General features: G+C 46.6%; 1 protein-coding gene across 5 annotated transcripts in view; it reads right to left on the minus strand.

The window, feature by feature from the left end:
* Window positions 1-26,910, minus strand: part of RGS6 (regulator of G protein signaling 6) — an 831,317-nt gene that overhangs the window by 35,330 nt on the left and 769,077 nt on the right. For 3 of the 5 annotated variants that reach the window (XM_029598733.1, XM_029598731.1, XM_029598732.1), the window contains one exon: window positions 9,640-10,838. In XM_029598733.1, the coding sequence (XP_029454593.1) occupies window positions 10,491-10,838 (348 nt within the window). In that variant the 3' untranslated portion in view covers window positions 9,640-10,490. Of the gene's footprint in view, window positions 1-9,639; window positions 10,839-26,910 lie in introns of those variants that run through there. The other 2 variants (XM_029598736.1, XM_029598734.1) reach the window with 1 other exon arrangement.

Raw genomic sequence — 26,910 nt, forward strand, 5'->3', positions numbered from 1 at the left:
CTCGGGCCATCAGGGGATACATTCAGAAAAGGTCATGCCTTCGTAATTAAGTTTTTTTTTGTTTTGAAGCATCTGGGAGAGGCAGCATTGAATTTGGTGTGCCTGGGTTGTGGGCCACTTATTCATCCACTGGGCACAGTACTGGGCTTTGAGACACCCATATGGCAAACATTTGGGACTGGTGGTAGTTGGCAAATGGATTTGTTGGATCGGCAGAAGAGGCATGAAATGGGACCAGCTGATACCAACCATCATGTAATTGCTCCAGACAAGGTGTTTTCTGGAAGTCGTCATCATTTATTTGGGGGGCAACAACCTAGGCTCCTCATCTTACTGTGAGTTTTTCACGGAGGCTAGGAAGGACTTGGGAATTTTAATGAATATAATGCTTTTGTCCAGGTTTTTGTCGTCAGACACTTTAATCTGATCAAAGTTTAAGGATCAGTCTTTATGGGCAAAGGCTGTTAGAGAGGTCAATCGACAGAACGGTAATTGGGTAGTTGTACAAGGAGGTTTCCATGTGCACATGATTGGGCTATGGATAGATGCCCAGGCCTGCATAAAGCTGACTGGGTTCATTTATCTGATGTGGGACTTGACCTGTTTAATAAATTTTTGCAGGAAGCATTGGAGGTAGTGTTTCATGTCAGGGTATAAGCCGCAGTGTGGGGAGGGGCTGTTGGTGAATGCCCTTGGCTGTGGTGGTAAACCCGAGCTTAAGTTATGTTAAAATGTTATTGGCTGCCTTTGTTATGTGTGCAGGATATGGGGGGCATGTGTAGCTGGAGGAAGGGCTGCTACATGATGTTATTGACGGTACTTGAGATCTGCAACCGTAATGATGGTGCTCTCTGTTGGGACATGGCAGAGAGGATTCGGCAGGAGGTATGCACTGCCAGAAGGGGGCTTGGGGTAGTGGTGGGCTGCAGATGGCATACTGTTAGGACATGGCGGCAAGTTGTCGTGAGGAACACCATGGGGAGGGGAGTTGGGTTAGGAGCTGTTTTTTTGTTGTTGGCTCGGATTTCATGGTTGTAACAATAAACTACGGCCTTGTTAATACCATATATATGTCTGTGTTCTTTATTAAGGGTGACTGGGAGGAATGCCATGAGTACTGCATGCCCATGTTAATTAAATGATATATCCTAATAGACGGGTTTCCATGTCAGCAATGGGCATTCTTCCCAGCTGTAGCAATATAGGTTCTACATATCATGCTGTATTAGACTGCAGCCAATGGAAGTCATGATTTCTCTTGGAATCAATGAAAGACAAGAGTATACTGGAATTTCTGAGTGTTCTACAAGTTAAGACTGGTGACGTTGGTCTCAAACTATGTAAGAGTGCAACAGCTTGAATGTTTGGTAACAGGAACTCAAATGAGTGCAGCAAGGCAAATTTTTTTGCCACAACAAACTTGTAAGTGGTAATACTTTTATACAGAAAAAAGAACGTACCCTAGCACACCTTAACTTATTCAAAAGCATCCATAAATTTCTTATTCAGGCATAAACGCAGATTTACAACAATGATCAAAAGAGTCACATAGACTGATGCCCAGTCCTGTATGGATTTTAGACAGAAACCCTTGGTTTTCAATTAGTTCATTCAATTTTCAATTTTGAATCAGTTCATTTAGTTTCACTCCCTGTTCTATCCACAGTAGGAAAATATTTCTGTGACAACTGTGGATTCATTTCCTGCTCTGTTCATACTTAATACTGAAATTGATTCCAAAATGCCATATACACACATTTATTCTAGCATTAGCTATTTCTAAAGTAAGCAGGAAAATTACATCCTTGGATGGAATGGGATAAGTTACTCCAGGATGAACGAGGACATTTGTATTGATCATCTGATGTGAATCAGAGCAGACGTAAGTCTAAAGTGAATGCATGTTTGCTATCATGTTAAAGGCCTGTTGATATGTGCCTGTGACACCTGTGTAAATTTCAGATTCACAGAATCACATCCCAACACAATCTTTCATCCTGCAAACAACTGATGCTTACATTATTTTAAGAGAGGAAAATGATAATTCTAATAGTGCTAATGTACTCTACAGAATGTCATAAATATTTATTTGAGGGGAATGTATGGTATCAGATTGTTTCTGATCACTGTGGAATCTCAGTGTTTTTAAATATTCTCAGTAAAGATTTCTTACTTTTCATCAGCATTCACTGGCCTACCCTAGGGTTTTAGCATTCAGAGGGTTTGCTATTATACATTTGACTCTCTCCTGACTTACACATGATATAACTGAGACATCTTAACTTTAGTCACGTGACTTCATACTATACAGCTGGTAATGGATTTTAAGATGAACAGTTTCCACTAATATTTATAATTTTATACAGTAATATATTGTTGCGGTTCTGGCCGCGAGCGCCGCGACCAGACCCTTACCTCCGTGTTCCTGGACCTGTTCCCGCTTTCGTTGGCCTAGTTCCTGGCCTGTTCGGCGGCATCCCTGCAAGGGCCGCACCACCGGGAAGCCTTCCGTGTACGCCCTGTCTCTAGGTGCACGCGCGCGCCACTTGGGCGCTTTCCTAGGCCATTTCCCGCCAGTGGTGACTCCGCCCAATTCCTGACTTCAGACGCCGCGGCCTTGATAAGCCAGCCGCAGCCACCCAGTCTTTGCCTTGCAACGGGCTTACCTATCGGATCACTGCTGCGCTGTGCCCCGGAGCGACCTGCCTTGCTATCGCTCTGTTCCTGCTTGCCTGCTACAGTACCTGCTTGGTTCCTGCTTGCCTGCTACAGTTTCTACCTGGTTCCAGTACCCGAGCCTTGCTACAGTTCCTGCCTGGTTCCAGTACCCGAGTCTTGCTACAGTTCCTGCCTGGTTCCAGAACCCGAGCCCTGTTACAGTACTGACCTACTATCTTAGTCTGGTTCCAATTCCCAGTCCTGATCCACTACCGCCTAAGTCCCAGCACCCGGGCCCCTATGGGTTCCTCCAGGGGGGGGGGCTTCGGCTTCCAAGGGTGAAGCCACCTAAGTCCCAGCGGTTGGGCTCCTACGGGCTCCTCCTGGGGGAGTACCAGCTTCCAGGGTGAAGAGCACCTCTACGTCCAGCCTGAACATCTGCCTCCCGGCCTGCCATATACTAGAGACAGTGACCATCTTTTCCCAGTCTCCTGCAGGTTGGCCCAAGGGTCCACTAAACTGAGACTCCCGTAACAGATTGAAGGGCCATGGACTCGGCAGATGTGTCCGCTCCCTCGGATCTGCCCAGGATGGCTTGGCAAATGCTACAGCACCAGAGCTGCATTGATACACTGGCAGCCACGGTGGAACAGCTATCCTCGCGCTTGGAGTCTCTGCCTCCTGCTGGCAGGGTTCCCGAGAGACACAGCTCTTTTGTGACTCAGCTACCGGCACCCTCCCGCTATGCTGGAGATTTAAGGCCCTGCCTCGGCTTTCTAAGCCAATGTTTTGTACGGTTCTCTCTGTTGCCTCGGCAGTTCCCCTCGGATGCGGTGAAAGTGGCATATATCCTGTCCCTGCTTGATGGGAAAGCCTTAATATGGGCTTCTCCCCTTTGGGAAAACAATGATCCTTCGCTAACGAACTTACAACAGTTCATCTCCAACTTTCGTCAGGCCTTTGATGAGCCCGCCCGAGTAGCCACGGCTACGTCTGATCTGCTGCAACTCCGACAGGGGGCTCACTCCTTGGCAGATTATGCTATGGAGTTCCGGACTTTAGCCCAAGAAGTAGGTTGGCAGGTTGCCGCATGCCGCCAAACAGGCCAGTCTTAAGGCCATCTTCTTGGAGGGTCTTTCCGGATGCATAAAGGATGAGATTGCTGCTCGAGAGCTGCCAGAGGACCTCAATGCCTTGATAGAGATGGCTGCTCACGCTGACCGCTGCCTACAACAACGGGCCAAGGAGCAGCGCTCCTCTCGCCATAGTCCTGCCCATGGGCCAGCGAGACCTGTATCTTCTCCCAAGAGCTCTCGTCCAGATGCTCCCACCTGCGAACCTATGCAGCTGAGACGGGCCCCGCTTTCTGCTGAAGAAAGGCAACGTCGCCGTTCGTTGAAGTTGTGTTTATATTGTGTCAGAAGGGCCACTTCTTGGCACGCTGACACGAGCATGCGGAAAACGCCAAAGCCTAGGAGGTCGGGAGGAGCTCCTCCTAGGCTGTGCTACAGCTCCTCAATGTACTGTCCCTGTTACCCTGGAATATCCTGGAGGTTCTTTTGAGACAATGGCGTTCCTGGATTCAGGAGCTGGAGGTAATTTCATCCTGCAGGACCTAGTCTCCCGGTTGCGAATCCCTACGCATAGACGGGAGGTCCCGTTATGAATTACCTCTATCCAGGGGACACTACTTCCAGGACCTGTCCTGAAGTCCACGGCTCCCATTATGGTCCGCACTGGGGTGATCCATTCGGAGGAGATAGCCTTCTTAGTGTTGGATAAGGCTGTCCACCCTGTGATGCTAGGGTTGCCGTGGTTACAGAAGCACTCACCCACGATTCAGTGGGATACGTTACAGATTGTCAAGTGGAGTCCTTCCTGCTTAGCTAATTGTATGAAAGTGCCCAGGAGTCCCGCACTTCCGTTGATGCACTCTGCCTTAGGTCCTCCTGCACCTTATGAGGACTTTACAGACGTATTTTCCAAGACCAAGGCGGAGATCCTTCCGCAGCATCGTCTGTATGACTGTGCTATAGACTTGTTACCTGGTACTATGCCTCTCCGAGGAAGGGTTTATCCCTTATCATTACCTGAGACCCGGGCTATGTCCGAGTACATTTCAGAGAATTTGGCCAAGGGCTTCATTCGCCCGTCCAAGTCGCCTGCAGGGGCAGGTTTCTTCTTTGTCAGCAAGAAGGACAGCTCGCTGAGACCGTGCATAGACTATCGAGGCCTAAATTCCATTACTAAGCGAGACCGTTACCCGGTCCCGCTAATCTTGGAGCTCCTCGATTGGCTCCAGGGAGCGAAGATTTTCACAAAGTTGGACTTACTAGGAGCGTACAACTTAGTCAGAATCCGTCCCGGAGACGAGTGGAAAACCGCGTTTAATACCAGAGACGGGCATTACGAGTATCTCGTGATGCCTTTTGGCTTATGTAATGCCCCGGCGGTGTCCAGCACCTTATGAATGAGGTGTTGCAGGACCTTCTGAACAACTGTGTAATCGTTTACTCGACGATGTGTTAATCTACTCCCAGGACCTGCCTTCACACCGTCAGCATGTCCACCAAGTGCTCCAAATACTTAGGGAGCATGGTCTGTACACGAAATTGGAAAAATGCAGCTTTGTGAAGACGTCCCTGCCGTTCCTGGGCTACATAGTCTCTGCAACAGGCTTTCAAATGGATCCTGAGAAAGTGGCGGCAATTAAGAATTGGCCCCAACCTAAGGGCCTTAAAGCGTTGCAACGCTTCCTTGGCTTTTCCAATTTCTACCGTCACTTTATTCCTAACTACTCCCGCATCGTGGCCCCATTGACTGCCCTCACCCGAAAGGGGGCCAACACGGTGGATTGGCCTGTTCCCGCCTGCCAAGCTTTTGAGGCCCTTAAAGAAGCCTTCTTGTTAGACTCCTGCCTTCGTCATCCGGATCCCAGCCGGCCCTTTGTGGTGGAAATTGATGCCTCCAATGCGGCCGTGGGGGCGGTGCTGAGCCAGTACTCAGATTCTGGACAATTGCTACCCTGTTCATATTTCTCGAAGAAATTCTCTCTGGCAGAGAGCAACTACTGTGTTGGAGATAAAGAGTTGCTAGCCGTGAAACTTGCCCTGGAGGAATGGAGACAGTGGTTGGAAGGAGCCAACCATCCGGTTACGATTTACACCGATCACAAAAACCTAGCATTCTTGAAGCAAGCCCAACGCTTGAACCCAAGGCAAGTCCGGTGGTCGCTGTTTTTTGACCGGTTCGACTTTACCTTACGCTATCGACCCGGCTCTAAGAATGTTCGAGCCGATGTGCTCTCGCGCTCTTCTGAGGTCGAAGAGACCCCTGATACACCTCAGTTTATTTTGGATCCTGTGAAAGTTAGTTTGGCAACAACCTTGGTGTCCTCCCAAGGGAAGACTGTCGTTCTACGTCGCTCCCAGAGAGCAGTTCTCACTTTGGCCCATGACTCCCTCACGGGGGGCCATGCTGGCTGTAAAGGGACCTTAGACTTGTTGAACAGATTCTACTGGTGGCCGACGGTGAGACAGGACGTCCAAGAATTTGTGAGCTCGTGCTTGATTTGCGCCATGCAAAAGCCGCTCCTCGGGAAGCCCAGGGGCCTGTTGCAACCATTGCCCATCCCGGTGGAGCCTTGGACACACATCTCCACTGACTTCGTCGTGGACCTCCCCATCTCAGGAGGTAATTCGGTCATTTGGGTAACCGTAGACCGATTCTCCAAGATGGCGCACTTTGTCCCCCTGCCAAAATTGCTTTCTGCACCTGACCTAGCTAACCTTTTCACCCAGTATATCTTTAGACTTCACGGTCTCCCGCAGAATATAGTCTCCGATCGAGGACCACAGTTTACTGCTCGTTATTGGAAGGCACTTTGCAAACACTTCAATGTGCAACTTAGTCTTTCGTCTGCGTTCCATCCTCAAAGTAATGGGCAAATGGAACGAACTAACTGAACCTTGAAGACTTTTCTCCGTTTCTTCGTGAACGAACGTCAAGATAATTGGGCCAAGCTACTCCCTTGGGCGGATTTCTCGTATAATAATCACACGCATGCTGCTACTGGAAGTTCGCCTTTCCTGGTTGTCTATGGGAAGCAACTTCGACCACCCTTGCCTTCACCTGAACCTAGTGCACTCCCAGCAGTGCAACTTTCAGCCCGCCAGCTTCTTTCCTTGTGGACGTCTATCCAGGGAAAGATCCGTAAAGCCACCCAGTCCGCCAAGAAATGGGCGGATAGCCATCGTCAGCCAGCACCTATATTCCTCCCAGGAGACCGTGTCTGGCTTAGTACCAAAAATCTACAGCTACGTATTCCGTCTCGAAGACTAGCTCCAAGATTCTGTGGGCCTTTCCGAGTCGCCGAACGAGTGGGAGCAGTCTCGTACCGACTAAACCTACCCTCCTCCATGCGCATACATGACGTGTTCCATGTGTCATTGCGGAAGCCTCTTGTTTTATCCAGATACCACTCCCGGGCTCCTGAACCATCGGACCCTTCAGTACTGGATGAGGTCACGTATCATGTACATGAGGTCTTGGATGTCCGGTTTCACCAACGCCGATGGGAGTACCTGCTTGCCTGGGAGGGTTGCGGACCCAAGGATAATTCTTGGGAACCGGCCCGTAACATCATTGACAAAGACTTATTAAGGCAGTTCCATCTGGACCACCCGAGTAAACCCGGACCAGCTAAGAGGGGGTGTAAGAGGGGAGGTACTGTTGCGGTTCTGGCTGCGAGCGCTGCGACCAGATCCTTACCTCCGTGTTCCTGGACCTGTTCCTGCTTTCATTGGCCTAGTTTCTGGCCTATTCGGCGGCGTCCCTGCGAGGGCCGTGCCGCCGGGAAGCCTTCCATGGACGCCCTGTCTCTAGGCGTGCGTGCGCGCCACTTGGGTGCTTTTCTAGGCCATTTCCTGCCAATGGTGACTCCGCCCAATTCCTGATGTCAGACGCCGCGGCCTTGATAAGCCGGCCACGGTCACCCAGTCTTTGCCTTGCAACGGGCTTACCTACCAGATCCCTGTTGCGCTGTGCCCCGGAGCGACCTGCCTCGCTATCGCTCCGTTCCTGCTTGCCTGCTACAGTACCTGCTTGGTTCCTGCTTGCCTGCTACAGTTCCTGCCTGGTTCCAGAACCTGAGTCTTGCTATAGTTCCTGCCTGGTTTCAGTACCCGAGTCTTGCTACAGTTCCTGCCTGGTTCCAGTACCCGAGCCTTGCTACAGTTCCTGCCTGGTTCCAGTACCCGAGTCTTGCTACAGTTCCTGCCTGGTTCCAGAACCCGAGCCCTGTTACAGTACTGACCTACTGTCTTAGTCTGGTTCCAGTTCCCAGTCCTGATCCACTACCGCCTAAGTCCCAGCGGCCGGGCCCCTAAGGGCTCCTCCCGGGGGGGCTTCGGCTTCCAAGGGTGAAGCCACCTAAGTCCCAGCGGTTGGGCTCCTACAGGCTCCTCCCGGGGGAGTACCAGCTTCCAGGGTGAAGAGCACCTCTACGTCCAGCCTGAACATCTGTCTCCCGGCCTGCCATATACTAGAGACAGTGACCATCTTTTCCCAGTCTCCTGCAGGTCGGCCCAAGGGTCCACTAAACTGAGACTCCCATAACATATATTTCATTAACCTATGCCTTGTTTCAATAATCGAGAATATTATATCCTAGTAAAAGCAGTATAGATCTTTCTTTGAGAAACTACAAATAGGTTACCACATATTACTGAATAAGGGGCAAATTTTCAGCAGGTCACTCAGCATTAAGAAAGGTGTCTTTAGGTGAAGTTTCAGCTGCAACCTAGCCAGCTAGGCTGTAGTTGAAAATTCTTCTCAAATTGCCAGCTAGATTTAAACCTGCTATTCTTTGTACAGGGGTAGTAACTTCATAATTTAGCTGGCTAGTGCTGAAAATGGGCGCTAGCTGGCTAAGTACCCTCCACCTGACTCAACCAGTGAACACAGGCTGCTAGATCCAGCTGTTCAGTGGAGGTAAATTTTCAAAAGCTTGGGACAAGTTGGCTAACTCCCAAAGTTAGCCAGCTAGACCATCTTGAAATTCTACACTTACTGTCCCCTTTGATTAATAAACACTAAAACGGACATGTATGACTATCTTTATCTTCATTCTACTGACTCGTACTGAGGGCAATTTTCAGAATGTCCAATTCAGGACAAAATCTGGGGGAACATTTTACTCATGGACTTTGACTAGCTTTCAAAGAGAAAGTACACACATCCTTTTGAAACTTTTGAACTTGCTTTTATATGGGTACAGTTATCTTAGAAAATAAAATGTGTAGATTTGGAAATACAATCTACACTAATTACTTTCTGATCTGCCCCAAAATACATCCCTGGAATTGCTTCCCATAAATGTGGCCAAAAGTATGTGCATTGCGGAACAATGTGCGTAATTTTAGCTGAATTGCAAGAGGGCAATTTTCAGATACACAATTTATGTGTGTAAATTGCTATTTACATGCATAACTGGTTTTGAAAATTATCCTCATTAAATACAGATTTATTATTCTTAACTTTATCAGGCTACAGATCATCATTCAAGTGAAAGCAGGAATTCCAACAACCAATTCTGCACATACTATATAGGTATGTGGTTTTGCACCCTTACTGTAATATTATATCTAGGTAAAATTAAGAGTCTAAAATGCCTGGCTTCTTGTATCAAAGGGTTAAGACATTTAAAAAACTTAAATTAAAAATATATATTGAATGATAGCTAATTCTAATTGTACATTTGATTTCTAACAAATTTTAATTATTCTGTCTTTCATTTAGTTTGTCACATACACTTACTTTGAAAAATATTTCAAAGTGTTCTGTATTTCAGTCTGTGTTTAAAAGGTTGCTTTATTCCATGCTTTTGTACTTTAATACGAATACTTAGATACTTTAAGATACCCTGATATATATAACATAAATGAAAACTTGATTACTAGGATCAATCTTCATTACTTTTTATTTGCCATTGTCATGTAGCTATGCAAACTTACTGGTTTACATACAGAAAGTACAGTTCACACAGTATGTAGGCATGCAAACACACTCTTTCCTCTTCTAGAAATACACTAAATAAGCAGAAAGCATTAAAATGCAGCCACAATGGCATAGATAACTAACCTTTCAACAGCTTTCAGGCTCTTACTGAACTGATCCAATTGCCCTGAGTGACCTAATTGGGGTATCTTATCATGCATAAATGGTTAGAATTGGTACAAAAAAAATTTTGTGGGGAATGATCATTCTTTAAAAACATCCATGTCCAAAAATCAAGGTATCATTGTGTAGCCAGACAAGAGTAGTCACTTAGTTTTGCAATATGTTTTAGAAAAATTGCACAATGAATCAGCATTCATTGAAGGACATATTATCATCAGAGAACTATTTTGACATCAGAGTGGTGATGTCAGAATACCCTGTTGTGGAAGGTGGGGTCATATTGATATCACTGACTACACTACTACTCTCTTAGCACAAAAAGGATGCTCTTCAGTTTCAGTAAAGAAATTTCTTCAATCTAAACTAAACTGAATAGTCAAGAAGGTTCCTTCACTTGACTTAATATGTAGTCTTGATTTTAGAGAATAGGAATGCTCCATGAATTTCAAAGGCCTAAAATCCTTGTGATCCTTAGTAAGGCATTTGCAAGGAATGTTGGAAGTTAAAATGCTTAAGTTAACAATGGCTATGGCTATAAAAATCTTATTTTTTATATTTCTTTCCACCATGATTACAATTACTGTCATGACAATCGCTGTCCTGTCATGAAGCTTCATAGTTGTAATGTCTATTATAGTTTGTGGAAGGCTATTCTATGCTGCACTATTATTTAGTACTCTGTAATTTGATTGGTTGACTATTTTCCTCATTTTCCTACATTGTTTTGAGCTTTGCATTGAAAACCTTGCCTTGGACTTACAAAGGGGGAAAGAGCCAAAGGCTGTACTCATTCCTTGTACAAAACAAAAATAACAAACAAGAAACATTATTTTAGTTTCCACATGAGCAGCAAGCAGCAGGCCAGCATTAGTATGTGCAAGAGATGCAAGCATGTCCATCCCAAAAGGTACCTTCTTCTTTGAAAGCAACAAGTCTTGGTATGCATTAGAGCGCAAGAATCGTGCATAGCTGTCGCTCTTCATCAACTTGTAAATATGTTCCTGTAGAGAAAGAGAAAAAAAAGGAAAGCACCTATTATAAAATAGTATTTAAAAACTGTCAAATGAACATTTTTGGATTGCGAAGACTGACACTCGAAAAGCAAAGGCTAGGTCTGGGTATAGTCTGAGGAACAAGCCTGTTCTTGGATTGTGATTCATAATTGTAATCTATAAAACAACATTAAACACCAGAGTTAAAAAAAAAAACCAAACAAAAAACTATGCTCCTTAGATGATCAGAAATTTAGACATTTCACCCTGCTTTTGGGGGATTGTTAAAATCATATCACAGTTTACAGTCCAAAGACTGGTCTGCTTCTGGTGAGCTTCATAATTCAAAAATTGGTCCATTTCTATTAAATATCACAGAAGGTAATTTTCAAAAGTATTTATACATATAAAACTGAATTTTACAAGCATAAATAGACTTTATGATTGTAAATGGGCTTTTGAAAATTACTACAAATATGCTACTTTTATGTGTGTAAATTCTTTTGAAAATTACATTCATAGGGCCAGATTTTAAAAACAGCGTGAGGGCGTAGATTTGTTCGCACAACCCAGCGCGAACAAATCTAAGCCCGATTTTATAACGTGTGCGGAGCCACGCGCATGTTATAAAATCCGGGGTCGGCGTGCACCAGGGGGTGCACACTTGTGCACGCTGAGCCCTAGGGGAGCCCTTATGGCTTTCCCTGTTCCCTCTGAGGCTGTTCCGAAATCAGAGCGGCCTTGGAGGGAACTTTCCTTTCGCCCTCCCCCCCACCTTCCCCTCCCTTCCCCTATCTAACCCACCCCCCAGCCCTAACTAAACCCCCCTCCTGACCTTTATCTAGAAAGTTACGCCTGCCTTTGGGCAGGCGTAACTTGCAAGCGCCGGCCAGCTGCCAGCACGCCATCCCTCATCACGGCGGCTGTGCCGGAGGCCTCAGTCCCGCCCCGGCAAGCCGCCGGGCCGGTGCCCCGCCCCCGGAATGCCCCTTTTTGCAAGCCCTGGGACATACGCACGTCCCGGGGCTTGGCGCACCGCCAAGCCTATGCAAAATAGGCTCGGTGCGCGCAGGGGCAGATTTTCTTGGGTTACATGCATATGTTACGCACGTAGCCTTTGAAAATCTGCCCCATAATGTTTTATGTCACCTATGAAAAAGAGAAGGAAATATAACATGAGTTACAAGTCAGAGGACTTTTACCAAAGGACTAGACTAGAGAAAAACATGTTGGAAATAGTTTCCTTTTTGCAGGGATTGAATAATTGAAATGGTCGAAGATCTAAATTATGCATAAAATATAATGCACATTAATTGCACATTTGCTTTGATATTTTCCAAAACGTTTGCTAAGTAAAGTGAAACATGGCCACAATGCAATGGCTATCCCTTAATATAATTATATGTTACAGAATACTGTACAGTATATTGTGCTAAACTATTAATTAATATGTCACTGTTGTTGCCACATTTGAGCAAGGAGCTGTTCAGAGGTCTGACTAGTTTAGGCTCTTTCTCCAATTTATTATACCATCAAACTGAAGAATTTCATTCTAGAAGTCTCACCAGAATAGCATCAACATGCTTAGAATTTAATTGTTTCAAATGAGATCCCCAAAATAGACTAATCTTGCTTCGTCAGTATTTGATCTGTCACTAGGAAAAGTAATGGTTGCTGAAGAAAGTCAATACCTAAAGACAGGTAGTGTGTTGAGAAGGGGGTGTTTTAATGTGCCCTTGGGCGTCAGCCTGACCCCAGACGGATCCAGGACCGAACCGAGGGTTGACGGCATGTTCCAGCATGGCGGGACTACGGTCTTACCCTCTGCCGGGCCTGCAAGCTCCCAGCGCCAACAACAAGATGATGTTGGTAGGGGAACGGTCCTCCGACCGTTCCGAGCCCTTTCGGACCTGCCGCTTGGATCGGCATGGAGCAGCAGGCCGGCCTGAGGATGAGGGCAGATGGAGGCCTTGACACATAGACATGACACCAAGGTTGATGTGAGTTGAAGACAAGACACCAGGACTGATGCAACGGCATCAGGGGCGAGGGTTGACGCGAAGACATGACAACAAGGCTATTGAAGACATGACACCAGGGCTGTTGAAGACATGACACCAAGGCTGTTGAAGACATGACACCAAGGCTGATGCAACGGCATCAGAGATGAGGAACTTTGACGAAGTCCAGACGAGACGAGAAGCTGGACAGGAGGACATTGGCACTGTCTATCAGGGTGCCCTACTCAGCCCACCTTCACAGGCGGAACCAATGGGCTGGTCGCAGACCACCCTGTCCCACTGCGCGCCCTACACAGCCTGAGGAGGCTGGTCACGGACCACGCGGAGAGCGGGACAAGTGCAGGGAAGAATCCAGCCGAGGTGGAACTTCGACAACGGAGCCATATGTCATCCGGAGCTCCACAAAGGCTGGCAGGACAAGACAGCTCAGGAACACAGGAATGGATTCCACCTGCAGGCCACTCTACACTCGGGAAAGACGTCATCCAAGAGACCAAGGCCTGACAAGACCAGAAGGCTCAGGAGCGCTGAAGACACATGAGCAAGACACCAAGGAACCTGGGACATCAGGAAGCGAAAGATCAAAGACGAGACACCAGGACATCTGGACGGGGACCTCACGCAATCAAGACATGACATGAGGAGAAGACGAGACAATGAGGAGCTCCACAAAGAAGACCTGACGGAGCTCTGGCAGGCAGGAGCCTCCAGAGTGAAGTAACTTCGATGCAAGGCCAGGAACAATGGCAAGACCAGCCCTTTTATAGGGCTGTAGCAGGAAATAGTCCATAGGTGGGGCCCAAGGCATATCTGGCCGTGGGCCCTTTAAATTCTGCAGAGAGGCGCGGCCGCGCCTAGAGGCAGGAAGCTGGCTGTGCAGGACCGTGGACAGTGGTCCTGCACTGACGTAGCATCAGAGGCAGCATGGCTGGGCCTGAACGCAGGCCCCGATGATGGCAGCGGCTCCAGATGCTGCAGGAAGCCCTGGGGGCGGCTCCAGCCGCCAATCCAGGCTGGGACTTGTGGCCTCCGGCCGCGAAGAAGTCGGCGACATTGGCGGCAGCTCTGTGCCGCGAAGATGGCGTAGGCAGCAAGGAGAAGTCCACGGTTCCAGCCGTGGTGAAGGGAGGAACAAGATAGGTGGCCTCCGGGCCGCAGGAGGAAGTCAGTGTGCGGCTCCGGCCGCGTTGGAAGGCCCGACTTCGGTGGCATCTGTGCCGCATCGGGTGAAGAAGGCAGCAAGGTAGCAGAAGCTACGTAAACAGGGTCTGCTCGCGGGAGTTAGCTCCGCGGGCAGGGTTCATAACAGTACCCCCTCCTCAAACCTCCTGTCAACCGTCCGAGGAAAAGGGTATCAGTCCATACCGAATGGAGGTATTCGAGGGTCCAAAAAATGGAAGCTGGTAATCCTGGGGACTGCATAAAAAAGGCAAGAAACTACAGAAACACAAGAAGACAACGACGAGAGACCAGAGAACACGAGACCGAGGGAACACGAGACCGAGCGAGTGGTGACAGAGCGAACAGTGACAGAGCGAACCGTGACCGCACGAACAGTGACCGCGCGACTGACAACACAAAAAACACAAAAGAGGGAGCAAGGGAACGGAGAGCAAGGGAGCGGAGAACAAGGGAGCGGAGAGCAAGGGAGCAGAGAACAAAAGAGCGGAGAACAAAAGAGCGGAGAGCGAAAGAACAGAGAGCGAAAGAACGAGAACACGGGAACGAGGATGACGGGGAACACGAGAACGGAAAGCAACAAGCGGGAAACAAACAAACAAACAACAAACAGAGAACAAGAGAAATGAGCAACAAACAAAGAATAGCATAAACAAGACAAGAACCACAAAAGACACCAAGAAGACCTGGGGGAGGGAACGCAGGGCGGGCAAACAAAACCAGCAAACCAGTAGGGGTGCAGGCACCTCCTGCAGGTCGTAAAAAATCCAGACAGCTGGCGCCTCCAGCAGGTCGAGTACACAAAGTCCTGAAAAAAATTTTTCGGTCCCATAACAAGTCCAGGAACAAACAAGACTCTGAAAATGGATTTCAGGAACAAGGCGGATCCATCACTGGAACACAATCATCGGGCACATGGCCTTGCATTCTTATGAGAAGGGAGTGTTTTAGTGTGCCCTTGGGCCTCAGCCCGACCCCAGATGGATCCAGAACCGAACTGAGGGTTGACGGCATGTTCGAGCATGGCGGGACTACAGTCTTACCCTCTGCTGGGCCTGCAAGCTCCCAGCGCCAACAACAAGATGATGTTGGTAGGGGAACGGTCCTCCGACCGTTCCGAGCCCTTTCAGACCTACCGCTTGGATCGGCATGGAGCAGCAGGCCGGCCTGAGGATGAGGCCAGATGGAGGCCTTGACATGACACCAAGGTTAATGTGAGTTGAAGACAGGACACCAGGACTGATGCAACGACATCATGGATGAGGGTTGACGCGAAGACATGACACCAAGGCTATTGAAGACATGACACCAGGGCTGCTGAAGACATGACACCAAGGCTGATGCAATGGCATCAGAGACGAGGAGCTTTGACGAAGTCCAGACGAGACGAGAAGTTGGGCAGGAGGACATTGGCACTGTCTCTCAGGGCGCCTTACTCAGCCCACCTTCACGGGTGGACCCAATGGGCTGGTCGTGGACCACCTTGTCCCACTGCGTGCCCTACACAGCCTGAGGAGGCTGGTCATGGACCACGTGGAGAGCGGGACAAGTGCAGGGAAGAATTCAGCCGAGGTGGAACTTCGACGACGGAGCCATATGTCATCCGGAGCTCCACAAAGGCTGGCAGGACAAGACGGCTCAGGATCACAGGAACGGATTCCACCTGCAGGCCACTCCACGCTTGGGAAAGACGTCATCCGAGGGACCAAGGCCTGACAGGACCAGAAGGCTCAGGAGCGCTGAAGACACAGGAGCAAGACACCAAGGAACCTGGGACATCAGGAAGTGGAAGATCAAAGACGAGACACCAGGACACCTGGACGGGGACCTCAGGCAATCAAGACATGACATGAGGAGAAGATGAGACGATGAGGAGCTCCACGAAAAAGACCTGACGGAGCTCTGGCAGGCAGGAGTCTCCAGAGTGAAGTAACTCCAATGGAAGGCCAGGAACAATGGCAAGACCAGCCCTTTTATAGGGCTGTAGCAGGAAATAGTCCATAGGTGGGGCCCAAGGCATATTATCATCATATGATTTTCTCTTGATTTAATATTGTTTAAGAGTCATTCTAATCCTCACGTGGCTCACACTTTTTCAGTTGTCATTATTTACCTTTGTTTTTGATCCCTTATTCCCAGTTCCATGTCACCCTGTTCTATGTAATGCTATTTGCAACTCTTGTGTTTTCACTGTAAACCGATATGATATGTAAATTTTCTACATGAATGTCGGTATAGAAAAGTCAAAAATAAATAAATAAATAAATAATGTACAAAACTGATATACACAGTGCAGTAGTGTTATCAGAACCGCATTAAAGATAGTGCAGATATGGTAATGAACTGCATATTAGGTTTCCCTTTGCTAACCACTCCAAAGATAAAGGACCAGTTAGTGCAGAGAACCTTCCCCCCACCCCAACACTTCCTTGAAACAGATTGGCCTTCAGATCCACCGCCTCCCACAAAACCTCTAGTGAAAAAAAACAAGCTTTCTAGCACTCAATTGCCCCAGAGCAAAGATGTACTTTGTAGGACTCCTCCAGAAACCCCTCCTAGATCAAAGACAGGCTTTCCAGGACTGCAAAATTACCCTCTGCCCAAGACCTCTTGCATGCCTAGGGTTGACAACTGTCTCAAGATTTTCTCAATAGGGTCGGTCCAGACTTGGATTTACCCCATTGCAAACAGGGATATGTAGTTATGGTTTTCCTACTGTACTCCATAAGAAAAGTAAGACTGCAAGATCCTGCATGAAATGGGGTAAACGCAGGATTGGATCAACCACGTTGGGTGAATCTAGAGCCAGCTGGCAACCCTACCAATGTCCCAGAATCTTTGACGGCAGGAGGGAACTGATCTTTCCCACTTACAGCCTCGGTGCTCAGTCCAGGATGGTATGCACATACTTAGAAAATGGTCAGAGTGCCAGCAGTAACAACTTGAGGACACCAAGGAGGCTGTAAGCAAGGGTCTAGGATTAAGTGTGTTGAGAGGCGGCCTCGAAAGGCCTTGCATTCTGTTACGTGACGGGGGTGTTTTGGTGTGCCCTTGGGCCTCAGCCTGACCCCAGACAAGTCCAGGACCGAACCTAGGGTTGACGGCGTGTTCCATCATGGCTGATGGTCTTACCCTCTGCCAGGCCGGCAAGCTCCCATGGCCAACAACAGATGATGTTGGAATGTAAATGGTCCTCCGACCATTCCAAGCCCTTTCGGACCTGCTGTGTGGAACAGCATGGAGCAGCAGGCCTGGCCTGAGGTCGAGGGCAGACGGGCCTTGACATGAAGACATGACAGCAGGATCGATGCAACAGCATCGCGGACGAAGACATGACAGTAGGATCGATGCAACGGCATCGCGGACGAAGACATGACAGCGGGATCGATGCAATGGCATCGCAGACGAAGACTTGACACCAAAGCTGATGCGAAGACATCATGGACCAGTGGTCGATGCGATGGCATCCCGGACCAGGGTCGATGCGACGACATCAGGAACAAGACATGATACCAAGAGTGATGCAACGGCATCCAGGACGAGACGAGGAACTGACAAAGTCCAGACGAGACAAGAAGCTGGGTGGAAGGACATTGGCACTGTCTCTCAGGGTGCCCTACTCAGCCCACCCGCGGGACTGAGTCGCGGACCACCCTGTCCCACTGTGCGTCCTACACAGCCCGAGGAGGCTGGTCATGGACCACGCAGGGAGCGGGACAGGCGCAGGGAAGGATGGCAGGTAGTCCGCGGCTCCAGCCGCAGCAAGGAGGAAGAGTCCGGGCGGCCTCCGGGCCGTAGTTGAGATCACAGTCTGCGGCTCCGGCCACGTGGGCAGGCCCGATGGCGGCGTCCATGTCGCGTCAGGTGAAGAAGCAGCGTGGGTCAGTGAAACCCACGGGCAGCAAGTTCATAACAAAGTGAAGGCCTTTGCAGACCATGAAGGCCAGTTTTTAATCTGCTGAGGGGTGTGATCCAGAAGGGCCATTTCCGATATGCCAGCAGAGAGGAGGGGGGAGCTTATAGACTTTGAGGCCTATTTTGGGATAGAGGGAAGCCATGAAAGCCTGGTTTCAATCTGCTGGATATTGATATGGACATCTCAGCTGTGATGTAATCTAGAAGCAGGGGGATCTTGGACTGAATGCAGAAAGAACTGTTTCAACAACTGGTTACAGAAGTGATACTTGAGGGAGCGATACTGGCCCTGGGGCTTACAAATAGGGAGGATTTTTTGGAGTCATATTGGGGATCATCTGTATAAGTCTCAGGAAAAATCTAATTTGAAGTACTATATACAAGCCTGGAGACCACACATTCAAAAGGTTATAAACCGAATAAAGTTGGTCCAGAGATCAGCTACTAAGATGGTCAACAGTCTTCATCATAAAGCTTATGGGAACAGACTTAAAGATAAAAGAGGCAAAGTGGAGATAGAATTGAGGCATTTGAAAACCTGTAAGAAATAATGTTCCTGAGGCGGGCCTCTTTAATCAGAAAGGAGGTTCTGGAACAGGGGGTCATGGGATGAGGATGAAGGGAAATAGATTCATGAATAATATAAGGATTTATCTTTTTATAGAAGGGGTTGTGGCTGCATGTTACATCCTCTCTGTGGATGTTGCAGAGACAAGAACTGTAGCATAATTCAAAACAACATGGGAAATAGGAAGGGATTATAAAGCTGAGCAGGAGATGTGGATGTGCAGACTGGAAAGGGGCGGAATGGCGTATCGGGGCTTCAGGCATGCTCCAGTAGGCTGGTAGGCCCAATCACATGGCCTGCAGAGCCACTGTATCCAACATTAGCCTATATCAGTCTGAGCCACTGGCTGCCACCAGAGACCAAACCAGCAAGGCTGAAGACTGGAGCCGCTGGCTACTGACAGAGACCAGGCTGGCAGGGCCAAAGATCAGAGTCAATGACCACTGCTAGAGACCAGGCCGGGGGGCTGAAGACTGGAGCTGCTCAGCTGGGGGCTGGTGTGTCTATGCATTTGAGATCAGGTGGGTGCTTCTGTATGTATGTATGTGTGTGTGTGTGTGTGTGTGTGTGTGTGAGAGAGAGAGAGAGAAGGAGGATGCTTCTGTGTGTCTGTGGTTTGTATGTGTGACAGGGAGGGTGCTTTTAAGTGTGTGGTACGTATGTGAGAGAGGGAGGGTGCTTCTCTGTGTGTGTGTTGTACATGTGAAAAAGGGAGGGTGCTTCTCTGTGTGTTTGTTTTTGTGTTTGTGTGTGAGCATGCTTCTGTCTGTGTGTGTGTGAGAAAGATGGAACATGTTTCTGACTGGCTGTGGCTGTGAGAGAGGGGCGTGTGTGTGTGAGAAATGGAGATTGCTTCTGTCAGAGTGTACGTGGGTGGGAGGGAGGGAGGAGAAAGTTTGTGCATCAACTCTCTCTTGCTAATGAATAACAATCTTAGGATGACTGAAAATTGAACATTCCCAGATATGGAGAGCACAATATTTTTTTTATCCTTATTATTTTTAATTATTGGATATTATTTGATGTGTCTTCCAAACACCAAAAACATATTTCAAAACAGTAAATTAAAAAAAAGTTTTTAATTATTGGATCTTCTATTTGTCAGTCATTTTGAAATATTTGTTCATTATTTATTATGGTTTTGCTATTGTATTTGTAAAATGCATATCAGTGAGCACCTAAGGTCAGACAGAATGAGCCAAAGTCTACAAACCTGGTATATGGAAATCTGAGTGGGCAAGGGGGAAAACTGCAGCTGTGAGGAAAAGGGGAAGTTCTGCTAATAGTAGATAGTGAAGCAATACATTTTGGAGCAAGAAGTTTCCCAGAGCTGGCTTGTTTTTGGGCATGAGAAAGAGGACAGATGTTTGGGGGGGGGGGGTGAGGGGGAGGAAGTAATTTTGCAAGCCATTTTTGACTTGTCTGGAAAATTACAAGGGACAGACAGCACTTGACGGAAGGGCCAAAAAAGGTCAGACAGTACTATATTGCTAGAAGGAATTATATATTTAACAAGGAGCTTAGCAAATGTTCTTTAAAGGAGTTTGGAGAGCAGTCAAACACTGCACTCTTGTGCACTGTTCTCTTTCCTTCCACCAATATCTTGTAAACAAAAGACATATTTGTTTCTCATGTGTATTGGTATTGGGGGCAAAAGACACTTATTTTATATTTCTTAGTTATATTGTTTGATGTTTTATGAGGAATGGTAATGTTTTTGTTTTTAATATACAGTGTCTGGCTTGTTGTGGTTTCCAGCTCAGTTTTTGTCTGCACATTTATTTACATTTTTTGGTGACTAGAATAAAAAATTCTCAGATATGGAGAGTGGTGAATTTTTTTTATTTTTATATTTATGCTTGATGTGTCTGCTGTTTTGAAATATTTTATTGGTGATTGGGAAATATTTTAAACTTTTCCCAATGAGTTCTTATTTTTTGAATGTTCTATTTATCAGCTGTTTTGAAATATTGTCCATTTGTTTAGTATGTTTACTAATATATTTTATATTTCTTGATTTTATAGTTTGATGGAATGGTTGCTAAAACAGAGGATAGTGCAATTTTTGGAATAAAATGGATTGCAAAGTTTGAGGTAGCATAGTTTTACCAGAGGTAAATCTTGTCAGACGAATCTGATCAATTTCTTTGGATGACCAGAGAGTTGGATCAAGGGAGAGGGCTAGACGTAGTGTACTTGGATTTCAGGAAGACCTTTGACATGGTTCTGGACAGAAGACTTATAAATAAACTGTGTGCCCTTGGTATGGATCCTAGAGTGACTGACTTTGTTACAAGCTGGCTGAGTGGGAGGCAACAAAGGGTAGTGGTAATGGAGTTTTTTCTGAGGAGGGGGTTGCTGTAGTGTGCCTCCGGGATCAGTTCATACTCAACATTTTTGTAAGCAACATAACGGAAGGGTTGTCGGGAAAGGTTTGTCTTTTTGCCGATGATATCAAAATCTGCAACAGGGTGGACAGCCAGGAAAGAATGGGAAACATGAGGAGGGATCTAGCGAAGCTCAAGGAATGGTCTAAGATCTAGCAGCTGATTTAATGCTAAAAAATGTAGAGTAATGAATTTAGGATTCAAAAACCCAAGGGAAAGGAACAGTATTGGAGGTGAAATTCTTCTAAACACAAAAGAAGAGCGGGATCTGGGGTGAATTGTATCTGATGGACAAACAGGTGGATAAAGCGATGACAAAAGCCAAAATGATGCTTGGCTGCATAGGGAGAAGAATGGTCAGCAGAAAAAGAGAGGTGATATTGTCCCTGTATAGGTCCCTAGTGAGACCTTACTTGGAATACTGTGTACAAAAGGATATAAACGGGGTGGAGTCAGTCAGAGGGTGGTTTTTAAAATGGTCAATGGTCTTCGTTCTAAAGCATATGGAGATAGTCTTAAAGATCTAAACATGAATACCCTAGAGTAAAGGCAAGATAGGGGAGATATAATAGAAACATTCAAATATCTCAAAGGTTTCTATGCACAGGAGATGAGCCTTTTTCAATGGAAAGGAGACTCTAGAACAAGGGGGAAAGGAGACGAGGTTGAAAGGGGATAGACTTAGGAGAAATCTTAGGAAATAGCTCTTTACAGAGAGGGTGGTGGATGTGTGGAACAGCCTCTCAGTGGAAGCGGTGGAGACAAAAACAGTATCTGAATTCAAAACACATTGGATAATTATAGGGGATCTCTAAGGAAGTAGTGATAATTATAATGATAAGTTAATTAAGAACATAAGAACATGCCATAATGGGTCACACCAAGGTCCATCAAGCCCAGCATCCTGTTTCCAACAGTGGCCAATCCAGGCCATAAGAACCTGGCAAGTACCCAAAAAGTAAGTCTATTCCATGTTACTGTTGCTAGTAATAGCAGTGGCTGTCAACTTAATTAATAGCAGGTAATGGACTTCTCCTCAAGAACTTATCCAATCCTTTTTTAAACACAGCTATACTACTAACTGCACTAACCACTTCCTCTGGCAACAAATTCCAGAGTTTAACTGTGCGTTGAGTGAAAAAGAACTTTCTCTGATTAGTTTTAAATGTGCCACATGTTAACTTCATGGAGTGCCGCCTAGTCTTTCTATTATCTGAAAGAGTAAATAACCGATTCACTTCTACCCATTCTAGACCTCCCATGATTTTAAACATCTCTATCATATCCCCCCTCAGCTGTCTCTTCTCCAAGCTGAACAGTCCTAACCTCTTTAGTCTTTCCTAATAGGGGAGCTGTTCCATCCCCTTTATCATTTTGGTCACCCTTCTCCGAACCTTCTCCATCACAACTATATCTTTTTTGAGGTGTGGCGAACAGAATTGTACACAATATTCAAGGAGCGGTCTCACCATGGAGCGATACAGAGGCATTATGACATTTTCCATTTTATTCCCCATTCCCTTTCTAATAATTCCCAACATTCTGTTTGCTTTTTTGACTGCCGCAGCACACTGAACCGACGATTTCAATGTATTATCCACTATGACGACTAGATCTCTTTCTTGGGTGGTAGCAACTAATATGGAACCTAACATTGTGTAACTATAGCATGGGTTATTTTTCCCTATATGCATCAACTTGCACTTATCCACATTAAATTTCATCTGCCATTTCGATGCCCAATTTTCCAGTCTCACAAGGTCTTCCTGCAATTTATCACAGTCTGCCTGTGATTTAACTACTCTGAACAATTTTGTATCATCTGCAAATTTGATTAGCTCACTCGTCGTATTTCTTTCCAGATCATTTATAAATATATTGAAAAGTAAGGGTCCCAATACAGATCCCTGAGGCACTCCACTGCCCACTCCCTTCCACTGAGAAAATTGTCCATTTAATCCTACTCTCTGTTTCCTGTCTTTTAGCCAGTTTGTATCCACGAAAGGACATTGCCACCTATCCCATGACTTTTTACTTTTCCTAGAAGCCTCTCATGAGGAACTTTGTTAAACGCCTTCTGAAAATCCAAGTACACTACATCTACTGGTTTACCTTTATCCATATGTTTTGGACAGATGGGAAGACTGGATGGGCCATATGGCCTTTCTCTGCCATCATGTTTCTATGTTTCTAAACTGTTATGTTCTGTGTTTCAATCATTTGAATTTTGAGGGGGTGGGGCAGTGTGTGTAATGAAGGACCACAGAGGTTCATAACTGTGCTGGGGGAGTGTTTTGGTGGTGTATGTTAATGTGGTCCACTAGCAAGAAAGTTAAATTACACTTCCTGAGGTGTAAATTTTCTACTTAAGTGCCTTCATTAACCAGCATTATTTATTATTATTATTATTATTATTATTATTATTATTTAAAATTCTTATAAACTGCTTATTACAAATCAGTTGATCTAGGCAGGATACAAAATTACTTAAATCATTTAGACCTAGATTTATCAAAATGTGATTATCTTTGAATGAATAACACCCATGATAAGGAAAAGGGGTGTGGCTATGATAATTTCTGAGTTATTCCACCATCTGCTAAGATAGTGCTTTGCATAAGTTGTTTATTGCAATGCATGTTAAAGTTTTTCTGTCCTTTGATATTTGTACTTTGTTACTTATGAAGAACCCAGAAAGGCATTTCCTCATGAGAGAACAAGAGAAAGCCTCTTTATGTTGCGTACTTCAGTCTCAGACAGCTTTGACCTCTGGGCCTCACCTTTCTCTCTGCTCTCCCCGCTAGCCTTGGGAGGATGGCTACCACTGCGTCTGGTTGCCACTCTCTCCGGCATCCCTGGAACGGCTATGGCAAGGCTATCCACCATGTTTCTCCTGAGGGCCTCCTAGGGTGCGTGTGCGCACACCACCCACGTCTTTATTCACATCATGGCGGGAACCTCGGGGGCGTCCCTCTCGAGTGACGTCACGTCATCCGGGTATTTAGCCTGCCCTTCGTTTGCTAACAAATCAAATTAGCAAGGATTGGATTGGAATGCCTCCGGTCTGAGCTACTCTGCCGCTTCCGTGCTGCCGCTGGAAGCTCTCCTTGCTCTTCGGGGTATTTCTTCTAACTTGGGTACCCGCTCCTCGGGGGCCCTTTGCTTTATTTCAGGTATCTCTCTGGGACCAGGTACTCGCTCCTCGAGGGCCAGCTCTCCCTGCCTTGGTGCCTGCAACCAACTACTTCTGCCTGCTGGGATCTCCAACTATACAGCTACCATCTTAGTGAGTAATCTCACTGTCTCATCTACAGCTCTACACTGGGAACCTGCATCCGGAAGTCCCTATACTATTGAGTGCTGTTAACATCTGCCTTTGTGAGACGGGTCTCCTCTGCCGAGGATCCCTAGACTGCTCTTACTGGATAACCTCACTACTGCCACCTCTGGTGGTACCATCCAGCTGGATAATAAAAGACAAATCTTCTGTGTTTGCGTGTCTCGAGTCTAGCCTAGTACTGCGGTTCCTCATGGGACTCCTCCCCATGGACATGGCCATCTCCGCAGTGCCCATGAATCCACTCCAACACCTCAAAACCACAACACTTTATAAGAGTTTTATAGTAGTCAACTATTCATATCACTATTGGAGGGCCAGCTAGTAACTCAAGGTGAGGATTTGGTGATGGTCTAGGGTTTTGGGGCCAGTTTTATATGCAGAGTGAGACGTATAAACAGCATAGTAGACCTTGGTGAAGATTTGATGTTATTTGGAGTAAGGAAAGTCAGACTAAAATGAGATTACTTCAGTGTTCTCTCACTCTACTCTCACACTAGCTTGACAGTACCCTGGTAAAGAGTCCATCAAGCTAGGGTGAGAGAACATTGTAGAAATCTCATCTTTATGTAACTTTCCACACTCCAAATCACGTCAAATCTTCACCAAGGTCTACTGTACTGTTTGTACGTCTCACTCTGCATGTAAAATTGGCCCCCAAACCCTAGACTACCACCAAAACCTCACTTTGAGTTACTAGCAGTATAAATAGTTGACTACTGTATACATTACTGCAGAGGTTCTGTCTCTCTCATTTGTGATATCCATTGTAAATGGCATATCATATACCAAAAAAGATATAGTTATTTCCAGCAATAGTACCCCTCCCCCTTGAATAAATTTGCAATAACTATCACATAAATTAAGGCAAGTTGATAAATGACCCCGTTAGACAAATAATTATAAAAGAGGATAAAATAATTACACAGAACATAAAATAGTACTAATCACAGAATTAATACCTAACAAGGACATTGCATACTTTTTTGGGAAGAAGGAGAAACATTATTTAAATGTGTATTACTGTGTCATAATTCTAATTTGCATGCAAATAATATGCATTGTACATGGGTTTCTGATATTATTATTTGCATTTTTATATTTTTATTCATGTTGCTTTTTTCTATTTATCATTTTACAATTACAAATACAAGCAAAAACAAAACATGCACAGAAAACAAGAATAATCATACAACATATAACAAACAGAAGGAAAACCACACTCACTTTACTATATCACTGTTTACTTTCCACTAAGCCTTTAAATAATAGGGGAAGGGGTCCAGCAGAAAAAATGGAACTAAATTACACACGCACAAATCTCAAAATATAAGAACTTAAGAAAAATTGCCGAAGGCAAGACAAATTCCAATAGCTACTCTTTAATGGACATCCTTAGGGATTATGACAGATCTTGCAGCAATTCTTTAATCCAGAAAAGATCTTATATTTGCAGGTTCAAAGAAAATATATCTAAGATTAGAAACTTGTTGAGATTCTGCCCGTGGCTAGGGCAGCCTCTCACCTTCCTGCCGGCCGGCGCCCCAACGCCGTTGTTCTTCGTGGCCAGGGGCCACCCAGGTTCTCTTTGGCACAGCGGGCCTGGCCGCCACACGTCCATGTGGCCTGGAGCCACTGACATCATTGCCGGTCCGTGGCAGGGGCCCGCCAGCGTTTCCGGCGCTCTTCCCCCTATGTGGCTTGGAGGCTGCTGGCATTCCTGCTGCATCCCAGCAGCTCGCAGCTTGGAGGCTGCCCTGAAGCCTTCCTGCGTGGCGGCAGGGAGCCGCCGATGTCGCTGGGCCTGGTGGCGGCCTGTCCGATCTTTGTTCCTCTTCGCGGCATGGATGCCACTCTCCAGGGTCCTGCCTCCTACCTGCCTCTAAGGTGCGGGGCCGCGCCTCCTTCCTACATTAAAGGGCCAGGCCTTCTTGCTCCTCCTGATGACATCATCTCCTGCCGACTATAAATCCTCTGGAGTCTCTCAGAAGCATTGCCCTTGCAACTAGTCCTCCTGTTCTAGTTGCCTTGGCTCCGTGGTTCCAGAACCTGCCTTTTCGTGCCTTGGGTCTTACCAAGCCTGACCTTCGCCTGCCTGACTGCGCTGACCTCTCCAAGCCTGACCTCCACCTGCCTGACTACGCTGACCTCTCCAAGCCTGACCTCCACCTGCCAACGATGCTGACCTCTCCAAGCCTGACCTCTGCCTGCCTGATTACGCTGACTTCTCCAAGCCTGACCACAGCTGGCCTGACTACTCCGTCATCTCTCCAGGAGACCCTCAGAGGCCCACCTAAATCCAGGTGGTCTGGGCACCCAAGGGCTCAACCTGTGGAAATCCCCGGACTGTTATTGACGAAGCTCCAGCTAGCCTCTGTCTCATCGCGTGCTCCGCCTCCTGGTGGCAGGCGCTCTCTGGGTACGATCAGAGGGCTGTACCAATCCTGCACCAGACCAAGGGTCCACCTTCGGTGCAAGAAAACTTTAATCAAACATTTTGAAGGTTATCTCAGAAAAAAATCAACATCCAAATCCTTCACTTCCTGACATCTGAAGAAATATTTTCCTCTTGTTCTATGTCTGTTTGCAAACATCTGGAAATAACCAAATCTTCTGATCCATAAACAAATTATCCTTATGATGGATAGAAAGTCTTATCACGGAATATTTGTCT

This window comes from Rhinatrema bivittatum, chromosome 4 (assembly GCF_901001135.1).
Source record: "Rhinatrema bivittatum chromosome 4, aRhiBiv1.1, whole genome shotgun sequence".
Taxonomy (NCBI): Eukaryota; Metazoa; Chordata; class Amphibia; order Gymnophiona; family Rhinatrematidae; genus Rhinatrema; species Rhinatrema bivittatum.